Raw genomic sequence first — 20,998 nt, forward strand, 5'->3', positions numbered from 1 at the left:
TATAATTAAGATAAACACACACACACACACACACACACACACACACACACATATATATATATATATATATATATATATATATATATATATATATATATATATATATATATGTATGTATATATTGGCAAGCATAATTTTCGAAACCTAGCCTTCAATTCGAGCAAGCAATTTTTGAAATTGCTCTCTTCCTTGTGTTTGAAGAATTCGACCACCTTAATCAATAAGGTTGAAATTGATTTCTTCTTCTTAATTCAATCTCAATGCAAATTTCTTCTTTTCTCTGTACTGCGAGTTAGAAGAGGAATAAGAAAACTGGTCGTGGACTTGATTTGGAGGTTGAAGAAGGAGATACTCCAGTTGATCATTTTTAGGGAATTACAATAAGAGCTATTGTGAAACCCCGTTTTTAATCTACTAATCTTGATTAATTAAACACAATCGAAAACGAGAATCCGCGAAAAAATGAATCAAATATTTTTTTTTTAATCGGGTGAATAGTACCACGTGCGATCGAGCGCACTACAAAAGTGCAAGCTGCTGCCCGGGGGATCCAAGGGCTGTGCTCGATCCTACGAACTCGTGGGATCGAGCGCACCCAAAAATACAAGGTTGCTGCCCAGAATTACAACAGAACAGAAATGAGGCTAATCAAATCGATCCAAGCCATTCAATGCTTCAAAATATAAACATGCACTACGAATTCCACATGCATATTACAATACCATACAAATCGAAATACAAACTAAGTTCGACGATATCAATCAATCGACTAATCAAAATATCCAAGTTCAAAAGACACAACCCTACGACACAGCGTCTCACTTCTATCATTCTCACCTCAAGCTAACCTATACGACTCAGTCCGGCTCCTGATCCTCCTGTTGCCAAGTACACATACAAACAAAGACAACAGCTGGATAACCCGGTTAGAAATATAATTTCTAAGTAAAATGGACAGGCATACAATATCAGTTAAACATCTCATATCGAAATGTAACAATCATCAATAACTCAAAAGAGAGTGAATGTACGCATGGCTTCAAAAGCTCGGGACTATCAAGTCAGATAATCGAAATATCAATCGGTACTCGGTTGGGATCCCGGGGCTAAGTCCCTACAACAACCCACCTACACACCCATTCGGGGCGGATGTTTCACGACTCAAACCCCTAGACTTCAGAGCAACTATAAGAAGTATTCTAGTACTTGGAAAAACTCGAAATCCAAGACCACTTCAATATAGATCCCTAAATCGTCTAATTTCAAAACGAATTGAATATTCGGCTCAATATGAATGCAAGTGTAAACAACATAATCAATCATGTTCAACACAAGCAAATAACATGCAGTATGTGATTTTCGGGGCTCGAAAATAAATCGAACTCGAGTATTCTACCCCATTCGAATCAATGTCATCTTTTACCTTTCAAATTCGTCGAGGATTCCAATCTGAAAATAACAACAAATTCAATAAATAATCAATCGAAACAAAACGAATCGAATCAAAGAAACTCAATCAACATACCGTCTTCGATTCTCAATTCGATCAACTCCCAAGTTCGATCTAAACCCGAAACTCCAATCCAAATCTGAAAATGAAGAATATACGGATTCGATATCAATCTACCAAGTCAATCAAACCCGGAAATCAAACCGAAACTAAACAACCGATAATCCAAACTCGATTTCGACGGCATAACTGCTATAAACTGTCAAACCAAAAATCTCCAACAACAACAAACAATCCCAAACCATCCATATCATCTTCTAAACCAACAAAACAACCCAAAATCAATCAAAATCCATCAAAATCCAACAACCCCATTTTCGAAAATGCCTCAAAAATTCATATAAAATCCAAACTTCGATCTTTTTCCGAACCGACTTCGAATACACGATCTATGCTAGCTCAAGAACAACATACTCGAAGATTATCAATTTCTGACGACCCAACAAAAATCAAAGTTCGAGGATCGTAGCAAAACTTATGTCAAAATGAAGCCCTCATTGCAGTGATCGTGAATCTCAACTCGGAAATAAAATCTGACGGTCGGATCGTGCGAATCAGACGAAAGAAAAGCTCAAAGGAGCTTCCATGGCTTTCTCGATCGGCACGCATGGATGGGAGGGAGAAGGAGGAGAGATGGTGAAGTGATGGTCAACTTGCAAGATAATATATATAAAATTCCAATTTTGCATTTCGGTCCCTCAATTCTTCAAAGTTTGAAAAATGACCCCCCTGCGAATTATCAAACGGCCCTCAAATACTGAAAATCCTGATTATCTCAATTAAACTCAATTATAATAAAATCGGGGCATTACAATTCTCTCCCTCTAAGATTTGATTTCGTCCTCGAAATCTGACAGATCACAGACTGAACAAGAAAGAATCATACTGAAGACGAACTCACCTCAATCGAACAACTCTGGAAATCGCTGCCTCATATCTAATTCGGTCTCCCAAGTCGCTTCTTCAACTCCGTGATGAATCCACTGTATCTTCACCAACGGAATCGACTTATTTCTGAGCTGCTTCTATTTTCTGTCATGAATCTAAATCGGTCTCTCGAAGTAACTCAGAGTCTCATCTAGTTCGGCCTCATCTAGCTGAAGAACATGCGACGGATCCGGATGATATTTCCGCAACATCGAAACGTGAAACACATCGTGGATACCTGAAAGAGACGGAGGAAGAGCAATCCTATAGGCAAGATCGCCTATCTTCTCCAGAATTTCATACGGTCCAATGAACCTCGGAGACAACTTCTCTCTCTTTCCGAATCTGACAGTACCTCGGAACGGAGAAATCTTCAGAAACACACGGTCTCCCTGATAAAAACACAGTGGTCTGCATCTAACATTCGCATACTTGGCCTGTCGATCTTGGGCTGTCTTCATTCTGACTCGGATCAACTTCACCTGCTCTGCCATATCACGAATCATATCTGGACCCAACTCCGGTGATTCTGAAATCTCATCCCAAAATAACGGAGATCTGCACTTCTTCCCGTACAAAGCTTCGAAAGGCGCCATGCCAATACTCGCTTGGAAGCTGTTATTGTACGAAAACTCTACTAGAGGTAAAGACTCCTTGCAACCTGAGCCGAAATCAAGCACTACTGCGTGAAGCATATCCTCCAAAGTCTGGATCGTACGCTCGGACTGACCGTCGGTCTGAGGGTGATACAGTGTGCTCAAGTGCAAACGAGTACTCAATGCCCCCTGTAGGCTGTGCCAAAAGTGAGAAGTAAACCTCGGATCTCTGTCTGATACTATCGACTTCGGCACGCCGTGCAATCTCACAACCTCTTTGACATACAATTTGGCCATCTGATCATGACGGTATGTCATACGGTACGGAATGAAACAAGCAGATTTAGTCAACCGGTCAATCACTACCCAAATCGCATCACAACCTCTGACTAAACGCGGTAGCTTCGTGACAAAATCCATAGAGATATGATCCCACATCCATTGCGGGACAGGTAAACTGTGCAATAATCCACCTAGTTTCTTCCTCTCGGCTTTCACTTGTTGAAAATTCAGACAACGGGACACAAATCTCGTGACATTTCCTTTCAACTGCTTCCACCAAAACTGAGTCTTCAAGTCGTTATACATCTTTCGGCCTCCTGGATGAACACTGAACCGACTGGAATGCGCCTCTCGAAGAATACGCTGTCTCAACTCAGAAACATCGGACACAACAATACGGTTATTCAAGAATAGCATATCATCCCTGACCTGAAATTCTGACTGATGACCTGATCGAACCTTCTCTATCGAACTCTGACTGCTCGGATCGGATCTCTGTGCCTCTCTGATCAACTGAAACAACTCTGGCTCGGCCTGAATCGCAAAAACTCTGATGGATCTCCTATCGGTCTCAAACTCCAAACCAAAAGTACAACAGTCTTCAATCAGTTGAGAGACACCCCTCGTAGAAAGAGATAAGGAACAAAGCTTCCGACTAAGAGCGTCTGCAACTGCATTCGACTTTCCAGGATAATACTTGATCTCACAGTCGAAGTCCTTAAACAAATCCATCCATCTCCTTTGTCTCATGTTAAGCTCGGACTGGAAAAACAAGTATTTCAGGCTCTTATGGTCAGAAAATATCTAAAACGACTCGCCATAAAGATAATGGCGCCAGGTCTTCAAAGCAAACACAATCGCCGCAAGCTCAAGGTCATGGATCGGATAACGAGTCTCGTGCGGCTTCAGTTGCCTCGAAGCATAAGCTATGACATGATTTCTCTGCATAAGAATGCATCTAAGACCACGGTGAGAAGCATCATAGTAAACGGAATAACCTCCCGTACCTAATGGAATAGACAAGATCGGAGCGCTGGTCATTCTCTTCTTCAGCTCAAAGAAACTGGCCTCGCACTCCTCGGACCAAAAAAATGGTGCATTCTTCTGGGTCAACTGGGTAATCGGCTTTGCAAAGGAAGAGAAACCCTCTATAAATCGGCAATAATACCCCTCCAAACCCATGAAGCTTCGGATTTCTGGCACTGATGTCGGTCTCGGCCAATTCATAACTGCCTCGATCAACAGAAATTCCATCTCCTGATACAATGTGTCCTAGAAACACAACTTGGTCCAACAAGAACTCGCACTTCGATAGTTTAGCATATAACTGTTTGGCTCGCAAAGCCTGTAATACAATCCTCAGATGCTCGGCATGGTCAGAACGGTTCTTCGAATAGATCAGAATGTCGTCAATGAATATGATGACGAACTCATCCAAATACCGCTGAAAGATACGATTCATCAGATCCATAAAAACTGCTGGAGCATTTGTCAAACCAAACGGCATGACTACGAACTCAAAATGCCCATATCTGATTTTGAAAGTTGTCTTAGGCACATCCTCGTCGCGAACCCTCAGCTGATGATACCCTGATCTTAGATCTATCTTCGAATACACTAAAGAAGCCTGCAGTTGATCAAAAAGATCGTCGATCCCAGGTAGAGGATACTTGTTCTTGACCATCGCTTGATTCAACTGGCGATAGTCGATGCAGAGTCGCATAGAACCGTCTTTCTTCCTCACAAAGAGCACTGGAGCACCCAAGGCGATACGCTAGGTCGGATGTATCCCTTGGCAATCAAATCTTCTAACTGCTCCTTCAACTCTTTCAATTCTAACGGAGCCATCCGATAAGGTGCTTTCGAAATGGGATGAGTACCTGGTGCAAGTTTGATGTTGAATTCGATCTCTCAAATCGGCGGAAAACCAGGAATCTCATCTGGAAACACATCCGAAAACTCGCTAACCACCGGTATCTCAGTCAACTCAGGACTAGACCTCTGCACATCTACTGCATAAATCAGGAATCCTTCTGCTCCTCTCTGAAGCAAACGAGACATGGACAATGCAGAAATCAAAGGAATCTTGGATTGAGAAACCTTACCGAAAAACTTCCAATAATCTGTCATCTCAGGTCTGAAACGAACCACTTTCTGAAAGCAATCTACTGTCGCCCTATACTTGGTCAGAGCATCAATCCCGACAATACAGTCAAAGTCAAATAATCCAAGTACAATGAAGTCAATCTCAATCGAATTCCCCTCGAATTCTAATAAACAGTTACGGACCATTCTCACCGAAATAATTCCTCCACCCAAAGGTGAAGTAATCGAAACAACATCGGATAATGGCTCAGCAATTAAATCATACATCACAACAAATCTTTCAGAAATAAAACAGTGAGAAGCACCCGTATCAATCAAAACAAATGCAGGATAACCAAAGATCGAACAGTTACCTGCTATCACGTCATTCGGAGCTGCATTGGCCTGATCCTCTGTCAGGGCAAACACCCTCTCCTGCTGTCGAGGAGGTTGGTTCTGATTCTGGTTACCTCCCTGATGAGACTGCTGCTGGGGCTAAAAAGAATGGACTGCAGAAGTTGATCTCTTGGGCTGAGCTAGCGGTCGAGAAGAACTGCCGCTCTGAGCTTTATCGGATCCTCGCTAAGGACAGACTCTAGCAAAGTGACCCGACTGCTGGCAGATATTGCAACTACCAAACATGCCTCGACACTGATCACTTGGGTGGCGTCCTCCACACTTGCTACACGATGCTCCTGAAGACCCTGAATTCTGCCCAGAACGGAAATAGGACCACATTTCCATGGATTTTGTGACGAAATTTCCACGATCATCCCGAGGATGTGATGCTATTTGGGTGATCATTAACAGGTTGACGGAATCTGCGTGTTTTTTTCCATATCGAATGACTTATCGTCATGATCAGATGACAGATTTATATGTTCGAGAGGTGGTACGATTACATGGTGTACCAAATTCGATTGTATCTGATCGAGATCCAAGATTCACTTCGCACTTTTGGCATAGTCTACAGCAAGCTCTAAGTACGCATTTACATTTGAGTACTGCTTATCATCCTCAAATCGACGGACAACCTGAACGAACTATTCAAACTCTTGAGGATATGCTTAGAGCTGTAGTACTAGATTTTGGTGTTTCATGGCAAGATTCATTGCCATTGGTGGAGTTCTCATATAATAACAGTTATCAGACTAGTATTGAGATGGCTCCATTCGAAGCACTGTATGGAAAGAAATGTCGATTACCATTGTATTGGGATGATGTATCAGAGGTACCTGAATTAGGAGCAGATATGATCAGACAGATGACTAAAAAGGTAAATTTGATTCAGCAGAGAATGAGAACAGCGCAACATAGACAATCCAGATATGCGAATATTCAACGACGACCGTTATATTTTGAACAGGGAGATAGAGTGTTCTTGAAAATTTCACCGTTCAGGGGCACAGTTCTATTTGGCAAGCGAGGAAATTTATCTCCACGATTTATTGGGCCGTATGAGATAATCGAGAAGATAGGAAATCTTGCTTATCGACTTGCTCTTCCTAAATCTTTATCTGGTGTCCACGATGTATTTCATGTATCAATGCTTCGAAAGTATCAACCTGATGAATCTCATATTTTGCAACCTAATGAAGCTGAATTAGATGAAACTCTTAGCTACTTTGAACAGCCTATTCAGATACTTGATAGGAAAGAAAATCAACTCCGAATGAAGACCATTTCATTGGTGAAGATTCAATGGAGTCGGCACGGAGTTGAAGAGGCTACATGGGACCGGAAGTTGAAGAAGACATGAGGCAGAAATTTCCCTATCTATTCCACTGATGTAAGTTCTTATTCAGTTTTCTGTTATTCTTTATCTTATGTGTATACAGACTGCTTATTTAGATTGCTTATGAATTCGAGGACGAACTCATGCCTTAGTGGGGGAGAAATGTAAGGCCCGGGATTATTTGATTTAATCCGAATTTATTTAATTTTAATCCGAGTATATTTAATTTGAAAATTTTTAGAGTTTAGATTTAAATTCTAATATTCTTAAATTATTTAGGATTGAAATTGAATTAAAAACAGGGCCGAGGACTGAATTGCAATTTTTGAAGTTTTTAGGGATTTAATTGCAATTATGCTTGACTATATCTAAATCCTACATGACTTGTCAGCATTGATACGTGTAAATGCAATATGTACTTCAGAATTTCAGGAGCAAACACCGAGATCTTCTTTTCCCTTTGATTTTTGATTTTCAAAACCTCGTATCTTTTGATCCGATTGTCCAAATTTAATTCCGAAAATAGCGCTGCGATCCTTGCAACGAGGGCTTCGATTTGGTGTAAGTATCTTCATGATTCAATCTGTTTTGAGAAGATATATGTTTGAGAAATCAGATTATGAGCATACATATGTGTTTTTGCACTTTTATACATTTCGATATCGAAAACGAATCGAAGCTTGAATCTCGTATGAAGTTATGATGATTTTCAGAAGTATGTTTGACTTTTACAGCTGCTGGTATGCTGATTTATGGTGTTATATTGCTGATATATCATGTATATGAAGTTGTATGAATGATAGAATGGTTCGATATTGTTTCGGTTACCGATTTTCAGCCGTTACGCCGTCGATTGAAGCTTTAAAGCCGTTTTGATATCTTGTTGATTGAACTGAATATGATATGAGTTCTTTATGATATATTGAGCTTATGATCACCTTGTTTCAGTTGGCTAAGAGATTCACGAACTTGAGAAGTTAGATTTCGAACCGAAGAAGAAATTGAGTTAGGTTTGAAATGTTCTTTGAAGATTGAATGAGGTTGTTTGGATAGAGTTTGATATATGTGTTCTTGTTGTTATGTTTCAGAGTTATAGCCTCAAGAACCGAGACAAAACGAGAAGGTATAAGACAACATCGTGTGTCAGGAATTAGAAACTCGAGAATAACGCTTCTTGAGTTATTCCGTCAAATCACATACTTGTTTATCGTTTTATGATTGATGTTGTCGATCCATCACAGGTAGTGGATCATTATTTTATATGAGATGATATGTTATATGAATTGATTCTTGCCAAGGTTTGATGAACCTTATTTTCGAGTCAGACGTCTACGATAGATGGATATCCATGTCAAGATCAGATACGAATCTTGATGGCATTGACGTGATATGAATCAATTCTTTATATATATATGAATTTGATTACTCTATTCTCGAGATGATATGTTTAGAGTCGATATGATTTATGTTAATGCATATATATGTTGATTATATTGAGAATGATTTCTCACCGGAGTTTATTCGGCTGTTGTCTTGTTTTGTATGTGTGCATGACAACAGAGGGGGCAGGAGCTAGTCAGAGACGATATTGATAGCTCGGGTGAGAGTTTTAGCATGTGTGGACTTGGGTTTTAGCTGAAGTATGATAGTTGGACTAGCATCAAACTTGTAGAAGAATTTATGACTTGAAGTACACTTTGTGTAGCTTATAGTTTAATGTTTTTTTAACTATCCGTTTGATGTAATAAATGCATAGATTTATACTTGATACTTAATATATGTATATATGCATGATTCAGAATTGCTAAATCATGATTTGAGATGGTTTTGAATGATTTTGGATTGGATTCCCAAACTTTGACAGCAAAATGAAATCTGCAGATTTTCTGGGCAGAGTGCTCGCTCGATCGGTTGAATTGCACCGATCGAGCGAGGCCACTTTTTATTCAAACCCGAGAGATTAAATTTTCTGCCCGCTCGATCGGTAAAATTTGACCGATCGAGCGAGACCAAGTTTTGCTCAAACCCGAGAATTTACATTTCTTGCTCGCTCGATCGGTAGGATTTAACCAATCGAGCGAGGTGCCTTTTTTAAAAAAAAATTAATCTTGGTTTGAGTATTCTTTTTGTGTATGATTAATTGTTAATTAATCGTTACTTGTCCTAAAATGAGATTAGAAACCCGAGGTCCCCACAAAACATGTGTTAACCTTCGATGGTGCTATTGCACGTACACTGGTGGTAGATTTATAGACTGAAACACTAGCTGGAAAGGGTAATTTCATGATTGATAGGTTATCAAGTGCCTCAGATTCTAGCCCAGGAACTCCCAACCACGCCTCTTTATTTAATTTTATGCTTCTCTACATGGGTTCGAACAAGGATGCAGGTATCTGATTTTCCTTGACAACATATTTCTGAAGTCGAAATACCAAGGCTCACTCTTGGCGGCGACATGTGCTGATGGGGATGACCGAGTTTTACCTATCGCTTTTGCTATTGTGGACACGGAATCTGATGAGAACTGGTGTTGGTTTTTACGACAATTGAAAATTGCATTGCGGATGTGTCTTGGAATAACTTTGGTGGCCGATCGAGAGGAAGGCCTGAGAGAATCAATTGCTGAAAACTTTCAGGACCAGGACTTTTACCACAACTTTTGTCTACAATTATCTGTCGGAGCAGCTTATAAGAGATTTTAAAGGGCAATTTTATAACGAAGTGAAGCGACTATGATTGAAGATTTATTCGGTGTTGCTCGTTCCCCTACCTCCGAAGGTTTCCACCAATTTGTAGAAAGCATAAAAACCATTTCAGTAGAATCATACAATTGGGTAATGTAAAGTGAACCTATTTACTGGGCCAATGCATTCTTCCAAGGTGCAAGATACAACCACATGAAATCCAATTTCGGCGAGACATTTTATGGTTGGATATCTAATGCGCATGTATTGCTAATTATCCAAATAGACTTATTTGATGATAAACCAAGGTCCTATCCTTGTTTGATGTTAAATGTCTACGTTTGACGAGATATTCGGAGATTTTTATATTCACTGGTGTATATTTTTTTTTGTGTTTTGTTATTGGTGTTGAAATCTTTTGGTGTTTTTGAGTGTCATTCTTTGGAATAGTTTGTGTATTTTATGCTTTTCGCTTGTTTGGCATGGTCAAGCTTAGTTAATTGAATAGCACTGATGTTATGATTTTGCTTTTCAATTTACATTAAGATATCAAGGTTTCTAATTAATAAATGTCAAGTTGGTATCTTAGTAGCTCTATTTTGTTGTCTCACTTTGAAATTAAATTTGTAGATACATTTGTGGATTTCGAATGTATAGTTTTGATTTTTGTTCTTTTCAAACATTATTTTATATTCAATAGTTTTGATTATAAATATAATAGCGCGTTATATGGAGTTAGTGTTTTACTAGTAAGTTAGAAATTAATAATTTTATAATGACATATATTAAGTCGTCAATGTTTTCTCAATTTTTCGCAAAGTAATAATTTGACATAAAAAGTTTTTGCAATGAAAAGTAATACTTTTCACATAAAAAAATTAATACTTTTATTATAAAAACTAATACTTTTAACAAAAAAAATAATATTTTTATGTAAAATTTTCATAATCTAAAAATAATACTTTTATCATAAATATTAATATTTTTTAATAAAAAAATAATACTTTGTATGCCAAATTATAATACGATGTAAGTAATACTTTTAATAAAAAAACTAGTATTTTTGACAAAATTAGTAATAATTTTAAAATAAAAATATTACTTTTCATGTCAAATAAACATGCATTAATTTTAACATAACATGCAAACAAATACGTTAGAAATAATAATTTTAACAAAAACACTAAAACTTTTTGACAAAAGAGTAATACTTTTTATGTCAAATTAGCATACATTAGAAGTAATACTCTTAGGCACTGTTCTCTTCACCATATTACTAATATATGTATAACTCATCTCATCATATCCTACGTTCTTTTCATCATATTATTTATACATATATTAACTATTTATTTTACATCAATCAAACCATTAATTATTTATCTCAAATCAATCAAATCATTGAATTCAGATTACTATATTACTCCTTATAAATAATATATTTTTTATTTTATTTATTGTTAAAAGGACAAAATAGTCATTTAACATTTTTATATAAAATTTATCAATCAAATCAAACAAACTATAATCTATCAATCAAATTCAATACTATTTTAACTATCATTTCTTATTTATTTTTTATTACATTATATTACTTATCTATATATTACTTATATTATATCTCAAGCCAAACGGTGCCTTATAATAAAAACAAATACTTTTAACATAAAAAAGAATATTTTAGACTAAAAAAGTAATATTTTTTATGTTAATTTAGAAAATGATGGAATTAATAATTATAATAGAAAAACCAATGCTTGTGTATTTGTATTTCTTGTAACCAAAAAACGATTATCCCATGTTTATGTTTTCAGCTTCACAAGATTTTCTTTAGGTATATTGTATAATCGTTATCTTGAATTTTTTATTTAGATAATGTATTTCAAATTTTGTTGGATTAAACTCAAATCAAATTCAGTAACTTGTATATAGTTTAGTTTTAAAATAAACAGTATTACTTACTTTTTAGATCAAACGTATTAGTTTTTTGGTTAAAAGTATTACTTCTAAAGTATGCTAATTTGTCATAAAAAGTAATAATTTACTTGTGAAAAGTATTACTGTTTTAGTCAAAAATATTTTTTTTTATGATAAAAATTTTATTTCTAGATTATGTTAATTTGACATAAAAAATCTTACATTTTTTTGTCAAATGTATTAGTTTTTCTATTAAAAGTATTACCTCTCACGTATACTAATTGGTCACAAAAGGTTCTACTTTTCCTTGTAAATGTATTAATTTTTCTGTGAAAAATATTAGTTATTATGAGAAAAGTATTACTTCTAACTAACACATGATGCATATTTAACATAAAAAGTAAGTAATACTTTTTATTTTAAAAGTAAATTATATACTTTGGGTGAACACATTTGGTGAATCAGATAAGCCATTGAAATGACCAAAATTGAAATTAGGATTGATCTTCACACTGAACTTAGACTTTCATATGAAAATACTATCCCTTCCATAATTTCTTAATTCTAACCAGCCAACCTCTCCTTGTTCTTCTTTGAATCAACAAGCTCAATTTCCTGAGATGGCTCTATTACAGCTTCACTTTGCGAATTTGGTCCGGGATTCTCCGTTGAACTCCCGTCTTCTTGGAAACTTACCTAATGATCAGTTGCTATCTGGAAATGGTTTGGACTCGAGTAGATAGCAGTAGTTGGAGAAATCATCGAGAAAGTCGATGGACTCTACAAACAAGTTACAGCAGGTGATTGCAATGCTGATCTCTTCATACAATCACATCCACAACATGCATTGTTTTCTATTTCTCTTGTTTCAGTGGCCTTGAAAGTGTGAGAACTAAGATCTCTGTTGTTAAATCTTCTATATAACTCCACAATCTTGATGTACATTGTTGCGTCCGGATCAGAACTTTGAATGACACCCCAATTATTATGGAGAAATTTAATCATGTAAATCGTAAAGGCGGTCACCATGGCTATTCCCACGATCAAAAAGATTTATGCCCATTCTTTGTGTCTCAGGTATGCCAATGGTGTCCAATTCAACACCAAAATAACCCTTTATCGATGTTTCATAATCTTGCAGATTTGACGCAGGTAAAAAAAATCTACATATGAAAGTATTTTTAAACTAGAAAAAGAGGGGCAATTATGACAGATTTAACCAAATTATTACCTTATAAGTATAGTTAACAGCTTGTTCGGCACCTGCTGCCAAGATATGAGCAATACATTCACCTCCACATGTAGTAGAAACATGACATCCAGCAGGCACTACAAGCTGAATTGCATAAAATCCCACAGCTCCACCTCCACCCACCACTAACAACCTTTGTCTATGAAAATCCAGTTAACAGAGTAAATTCAGAAAGAAAGTACAAATATAATTGGATATAGAGTTATTTTATATCTTAAATATATAAATGTAATTGGATAAAGAGTTAGTTTACTTTTTACAGTCTAATGTCAAGGTACCCACCCTCAATCATGCCCGCAATGGATCATTTTGAAGTCCTAAATCATGCAAGAATTACATTCTCTTCCTCTTGGGGCTTCTACTTCTACTGAGACCCCTACTTTTTACTGGACTACCCTTGTATTATTTTACCTAAAATTAATGGTGAATCCAAGCACACGCGAGTGGTATAATTCGTTTATTTTATGTTTCATTCAAACTAAAAGGTCAAAATAAGAGAAACTAGGTACTGTTTTGCCCTGAAACCTTAAAAAGCATCCTTACCTTCTCTCTTATCAATTGATAAGTTCATAATCTCATAATTATGGAATATCTTGTTCATAGTAGCTTCAACCAAGTTCGTAACAAATTATTATATAGCTCCGATAGCAATCTAAAGGGGATAAAACAGACGAATTTGACGTGTACAAAAAATTTTTAACCAACATGAATTCCTGATTATCACAAGCTGATAAGAATCAACCCAAATCATTTTAAAAAATAAAAACATGGTTAATATAAGAAAAGAACTCAATAAAGTCATAGACCATCAAGAATAGGTCTATTGTCGATCGTAAAAGCTAGAAGCCCAAAAATCATCATTAATTAAACATATAAATCAATCCCCTATCAAATTATCTCACTACAAATATCATAAATTTTTTTGCCAGAACAAAAAGAAATTACAGAATTTTCATGGTTATTGAAAGAACTCGTGTTTGGAAGAGCATTTTACGGTCGATGGCAATTATTTTAACAAATAAATAAATAAATAAAATATTGTTCCAATAGATTGCAAATGTTTGCCTTTGGATTCCTATGTTCAACCTTTCCTATTTCTACAAAAAAATTCCTTAGAGCTCGCCGATTTCAGATTTAAAAAAATACATTATGAACTTCACCTAATAGTTACTCTTTGTTAGCGGCGAGCTTCTCAGTGGATGACATGGATTCTAGATGGTTCGAACCAGCATTTCGTGATGGTTGGAAGAGAGAATATGAGAACAAAGCGATATAATTAGATTAGGGCATGTTTCACTCCAGAAATTGGAGGAAAATTAGGATTGCGGGTTGAAAATAGACGCGGGTCGGGATCAGGATCATCTCATAAATATAATATGTGAGACAGTTTCACGTGAGTATTTGTCTTTCCATATATATATGCATATATTTTGAATATTTACAAAATAATTTAACGTAATCTAATAATTAATTATTTTGAATATAAAACTACTTTACGTAATCGTTCATTATAATCAATAAATAAACGTTGTTTTGATTAAGACAAGGAACCGCAAGCTGGCCTGCTGACTCAAGTCAATTCCATCGTTTTCTTCCTGTTCTTTAAAATATCATGCCAACCAACAGCCTTTTCACTTTAGCTTAATCATTTTTATTTATTCATTCCAAACTTTTTTGTTTCGACTGGATAGCAAATAATTATTTTGATAATTATCAAGTACATATGAATTATTTTGTACTTTATTTTATAAAGTGCAAAAGATCATATATAATTGGGGGGAAAAGTTTATTATTATTAGATTATTAAAAACATGATATCTCATCTCAACCGTAGATCTCTTACAATTGAGAAACAAATTTGTTATAAATGAGTTATAACCGGATATCTCACGTAGAGTATAAAATTGACATTTTAATTGGATAATTGGGAACAAAGTGGTTATTTATCTGTTCGCGCGCGCTCTCAGAAGCGCTATAGATCACTAACTCAGCAGCGCAGGCGGAGTGCTTCTTCTGGACGGCCTCCTTGAGTTGCTATTTGATGGGAGTTATCTTAGGTGGGCGTTCTCTGCAGGTTTCTCCTTGCCCATCGATGTTTTGATGTTCTTATTTTGTACCTCTATGGTCGTTTATGTATTTATGTTTTGATGTATGTATTCTCGCTTTTGGGGAGGTCTTGGTGTAGTCCTCCTCTTCCTTTGGTGTTTGTACTATTTTGTTTATATACTGGTAGGGTCTGCCTAACCCCCGCTTCCGACGATGTTTCCTCCCAAAAAAAACAAAGTGGTTATATAGAGTACACATGAAAGAGGTTCCTTTGAAACCTAAAAATGATGTCACCGACAGCTACTCCATGTTACCTTTTTTTTTTTCCTCTCCCACACACTGTTCAAACTTACATATATATATATATATATAGAGTTTTGCTATGCTGCCCACCTTCATGCCCACCTATGAGGTGTCAATCATCCAATGAATGAGATGAATCATATACAAATGGTTCATCCAATGGATGAGTGTCACCTCATAGGTGGGCATGAAGGTGGGCACGGGAGGTGAACAACATAACAAAACTCTATATATATATATATATATATGAATATGAATAAATATGAATAAATTTTGGAGTGAGAAGATCTCATGATATATTAGGAGGAGGACGGGTGGAGCCGACCCATGTCTACAAAAGTTTTAAGGAGACCACAAGATGAAGATATATTTCTAAGAGATATGGACTTGCTCCATATAAAATATTTTTGACTAATTGAGTAAGATCCGTGTCACAAAATTGATAATGTGATCTTCTTGTTGTTGTGTATAAAAAAAATATTTTTAAACATAAAAAAAAATAATATTTTTCGTTAATGAAGTCAAATAAAATTAGCTGATAACAAAAATTGATGCGACCATTGAGTGAGAATATATATTATATATTAGGCAGAGTGAGAGAGACAAGACAGATAGAGGCTCAAGAAACAGACAAAGACAATACAAAACATAACATTGCTGGTTTATTTTCCTTCCTTGTAAATTTGTAATGTCCCTCTCTCTCACACACAGCAACGCAGACGCACGACTTCCAAGCAAAAACCCACCATTTCTACGCCACGAAAAACTTGAAAAATCTCCAATTTTCTTGAAAATCTAAAGATTTTTTTTCTGGGGAGGGGGACGAAATGTATTCTGGGATGCCATTACATAGTTTGGCAATGGAGGGGGCCGGAGGAGAGTATCAGCGGACAGCTTTGGATGGCACAAATTTGCCTGGTGATTCGTGCCTTGTTCTGTCTTCCGATCCCCGGCCGCGCCTCCGTTGGACGGCGGAGCTGCATGAAAGATTTGTGGATGCCGTCACTCAGCTCGGCGGCCCTGATAGTATGCGTCCTTTTGTTTCTTTACACGGATATATGGATAGTACGTGTATATATGTATTAAGTGGTTCCCCTGATTTTAAAGGAATGCTCTTTTCTTTTGGTTGAGGGGGTCCTTTACTCCAACTGTGCTGCAGCAGTAAAAATTTGAACTTTCTAGGGGATAAATCTTTATTTTTTTTTATTTTTTTTTCTTTCCTTGTAGAACAATGAGGAAACAAATATTAAATTTGTGGATAGGACCTTCTATATGTGGATTCGTGGGCTAGGGAATTTATGTTGGATATCATGATATGTTTTAGTTTTGTCTGTAAAAGTAAGCTAGTATCATTTATTTAAAACTGAAGGGAATTTTGATGAAACAAACTGTTTTCTTATCCTGGACTTAGAAATCGAAAATTTATTATGGAGTACTGCTCTGTTAAGCTTGAAATGCATTGGTTGGACATAGTGGAAGCCATTGCCCATGCTCAAAGTAAAAAGAAGATAAAAATGTATGTGTAATTTTTCAGAACTGCAAATTTCTCCCATATAATTTATTAAATTGCCCCGCCTTGGGTTTGCGCCAAGAGTCAAGGAATATGAATGGTGGAAGGTAGTAAAATATTTGAACAATGCTTGTTTGATATCAACTCTCTAATGCAATGTTGTGTTTTTGTGTTGTACCTTGTGCTAAAGAAGTTGTTGTCTAGCATATCATGGAGAACTCTTTATATGAAGCTTAATTTTCTTTGATGTCATTTGGTATTAAGATTGAATACGTGTTGCCTGTTTCCATTGATGACTTGATACTTTGTTGAAGCCTTCTAGGTGGTATATATAGATAAGATAATAATTTTCATATTTTTGGGCTTTAGTTATATTCTTGCATATATAGTTGAACTTTTTTTTTTGTTTCATTTAAGGCAATTGATGCACTGTTCGAGACGAAAAGATTAGATGTTATAAGTTGAAGTGTCACAGTTGGTTTCTTGTCTGTATTGATTGTGCTGGGATCTATATGTATCAAATGTAGAAACGGTTGCTTTGGGAGTATTATGTGTCTCCAGTGCTTAGTTCATTATCTCGCCTTTATTCTGTATACTGTAAAGCTTGCACATGGGGTGGGTTGGGGCCTCGGAGGGTATATTGATCTTATATAACCAATTTTGTCGAATATTATTTTCATTTCGACCGAACAGCCTCCATTTCGAAAGGACAAGGAAATTTTACCATTTTTTGTAGTTAGTTCTTAATGCGAACCATGAGATAATTTCTTGTACTTAAATATAAGAACTGTCTCAACATGGAGTGGCCTCTACCATCTTCAGATTAGCAGAAATGTGCTTCCGACAAACCTTTTCAGTCTGCTTTTTGTGGATGCTTAGTCCATACACATGCTGTTTTTCATTTTCTTTCTAATATGAGTATTTTCCGGAATAAGATCGTAGCGTATAGCAATGCAAATATAAATTATCATTATCTTTGTGCTCTTTGTTTGGATTATGAAGTTAATTATTTACCTTCTTGGCAGAAGCGACACCAAAAACAATTATGAGATCAATGGGAGTGAAAGGCTTGACTTTGTATCACTTGAAGTCTCATCTTCAGGCATGCCATTCCACATTTTCAACTTCTCATATCTATTTCACGAAATATATAGCATACAGAAATTCATGAACTTAGACTTTCTGTTATTTGGGAGCAGAAATATCGCATGGGGAAGCAAGCCAGCAAGGAGGTAACAGACAACTCAAAAGAAGGTATGTAACAAAGCTCTCCTTTTATCACTTTTGTGTGGTCAGATGACCATTCAAACAGTTCACTGGTTAAGTTTTTTTTTTTTGGACATCAACTGGTTAAGCTATATGGTATGTTAGTATTCCCACCCCAACCCCCACCCCGGTGTTTTTGGAGGTACGGTTTTAGCAAATGCGCTGGGAGTAAAGTTTATCTTTAGTTTTATTTTTAGTGAAAAAAAATTAATGCAGCAGTTCGTTTAAACAAGTTTTTGTATGGTAAATGATTTTCAATAGTTTATATGGGTATGTAAAGATTTTATATGATTTTTTATTATACTAAAATGTTTTAGTTTTTTTAAAAATAATGATATAATGCTTTTAAATGTTAGAAAATGTTTTAAAGGGCAAAACCAAGCATTGCCTTGGCCTTTCAGGATATAGCACCTCGAGTGGTGCGTAAAAGTCTGTGTGTGTGTTTGTGTGTTTTTCGTTTTGGTGCTGCCATCAAATGCCAATCAATTTGTTTATATTTAATTGATCACAGCATCTTGTGTTGCCGAGACTCAGGATACTGGTTCATCTACATCGGCGTCAACAGTAATGATGTCACACGAAATAAACGAGTACTTTATACCCTACCAAGATATTTTTTAGCAAAGCTCCACTGTTTCTGTATAATCATCAACACTTGTTTTTGCATTTTTACCAGTGGGTACCAGGTAACTGAAGCTTTGCGCGTGCAAATGGAAGTTCAGCGAAGACTGCACGAGCAGCTTGAGGTTTGGGTTTACCTATTTGTGTGCTCATTCAATTGTTGTTTGCATTTGGTTTGATATCAAGCTATTTGAAAAGAGTCGAGAAAATGAGAATGTGAAAGCAGAGCAAATTTCTTAGGGGCAGTTTCTTTCTTTGTACAAGAAATTTTAAGCTTGCTGAGAGGCAGGATTAGAAAAATTATGGGAAAGAAGTCTGAACCAGAGCTCAGAAATGAAATTAGCAAACTATTTCCTTTTGTTTCGGTACAAATCGACCGGTCAATGGAATAAATAAGACTTTGGGGCGAGATGGAGTAAGAGTGGGGTCGTGTCGTATTTATTATTGCATGAGTTAGAAGAAAGTCGGTCCTATGATTCATGTCTCTGATTGGCAGGCTATAAACCCCCAAAGCATTCTATGATTCATGGGTATGTAACATTTTATCACCGGAGGTGAGAGTCCAAATCTAAAAGATAGGTCTTATAGGTGGGAGAGATCTCAAACTTATTAGCTATTTTTTTTTGTGGAGCTGGATAACACTATCCATTGCCTTGAGTAGTCGACGGCACAAAAACCCTCTGCAAACAGCTTTCACTCATTATATGGTGCATACATCACAACTCCGCTATAATATGGACCCAAGTCACATTGCCGTCACTGATTCAATTATAACCTTTCCGAAATGCCAAATCGCCTTTGGGTGGTCCGCAACAAATTCTCAACAGAAGAATCAATATTAGGTCAAATGCCCAAGAACGATGTCAAAACCCGAAAAACTAGCTTTACGGTAGAGTCCCCAAGTTTACGAGCCACTATGCATTTTATTGTGGAGCCAATGTATGGCACATGACTGTCTGTGTGATACAATGGGTAGAAGACATTGATTGCCTTTGACTCAAGTCAAGTGTGACATATATGGAACTCGTGCGCACGATCCAACCATGATTGATTTCTACCAGGTTTGGCATGGAAAAGAAAGTGAGAAGTAACATGCTACATGATTACGTTAAATACTTTTTTTCTTAATGAATATTTTATAAGCATATCAAATGCTAATGCAATAAAGTTGCTAAATATGTGGTTTCTTATGCTGATCTTCTAACTTGTAATTATTTCTGTTATTTCTCATATTTCATCAGTTCACCTGATGGCACGAGTTTTCCTCCTACTGTCCAGGTCCAACGCCGGGTGCAGCTCCGAATAGAAGCACAAGGAAAGTATCTACAATCGATCCTCGAAAAAGCTTGTAAAGCACTAAATGACCAAACATTGGCCTCTGCTGGGCTAGAAGCTGCTAGGGAAGAGCTCTCTGAACTGGCAATCAAGGTAGCCAATGAATGCAACATGCTGACAAATATACCTCCAGTATCTGACGTAGGCTTCAACGTACACGACCAAAACGCGTTGAACCTGCCTGCTCGACTCGGTGATTGCTCAACCAACGGGAGCATGGTTTCACCAATGGCTGAAGGTGCTGCAGCACTCAAGAAAAGACCACGAGATATGTATAGAAATGGGGAATTGTTGCCTTTTGACACCAGCACGAGGCCGTTAGAGTGGATGATGTCGAATATTGGATAAATTATAGGATACATGAACCTTCATTAACATACATGATGAATATATGTCATTGTTCCCTCGAGTCTCAACCCCGTCCATCGTGTCTGAATTTGATGCCTGGATCAGCTTGTATATCCTTGTTGACAGCAGGTGATGTTCACCTGTTATACTGATTCAGAACTTGGCCAATTAATGCCAAGAGAGAATCTTTACACTTTAATCTCTTTAGTTTATGCACATTCATTTTATTTACTAGTGGTGTAAACAAATCGGATGTAAACGGCTTCAGATTACTTGTAGATTGCCCAGCTTGCTATTGGTTTGACTTTTGAGTTCACATAAAAATTATTCCACCTGATACAAACAACCGTTCCTGATTCGATCGGGTTTGGGTTTGTTTAGTTTTTAGTCTCTGTATTTTTAAAATGAAAAATTAAATCAAAATAATCGAAAAATAGTATTAAAGAATTAGGAAAAATGAATATAAGAAGTGTTTTAGATACGAAAGTTAGTTACTGTAATGATTGATTCAAAATATAACAAGAGCGCCAAGAAACATCTATAAAGTTCATTTGACCACCGGATGTGGCATTTGTTGTGGG

At 36.5% G+C, this 20,998-nt stretch overlaps 1 protein-coding gene across 1 annotated transcript; it reads left to right on the forward strand.

The window, feature by feature from the left end:
• The first annotated feature begins 15,964 nt into the window (after positions 1-15,964).
• On the forward strand, positions 15,965-20,648 carry LOC140888700 (protein PHR1-LIKE 3-like). Its single transcript, XM_073296401.1, has 6 exons — positions 15,965-16,363; positions 17,873-17,949; positions 18,047-18,101; positions 18,625-18,703; positions 18,790-18,859; positions 20,013-20,648. The coding sequence occupies exons 1-6, from the start codon at positions 16,165-16,167 to the stop codon at positions 20,415-20,417; spliced, it is 885 nt and encodes a 294-aa protein (XP_073152502.1). The 5' UTR covers positions 15,965-16,164; the 3' UTR covers positions 20,418-20,648.
• Positions 20,649-20,998: the final 350 nt, after the last annotated feature.

Source organism: Henckelia pumila, chromosome 1 (assembly GCF_033568475.1).
Source record: "Henckelia pumila isolate YLH828 chromosome 1, ASM3356847v2, whole genome shotgun sequence".
In the NCBI taxonomy this organism is placed as follows: Eukaryota; Viridiplantae; Streptophyta; class Magnoliopsida; order Lamiales; family Gesneriaceae; genus Henckelia; species Henckelia pumila.

Excerpts from the sequence above, each read along its gene's own strand:
- LOC140888700 (XM_073296401.1), top strand. The coding sequence starts at position 16,165 with ATGTATTCTGGGATGCCATTACATAGTTTGGCAATGGAGGGGGCCGGA. Across the intron at positions 17,950-18,046 it reads ACTTGAAGTCTCATCTTCAG|AAATATCGCATGGGGAAGCA; the intron begins GCATGCCATTCC and ends ATTTGGGAGCAG. Across the intron at positions 18,102-18,624 it reads AACAGACAACTCAAAAGAAG|CATCTTGTGTTGCCGAGACT; the intron begins GTATGTAACAAA and ends AATTGATCACAG.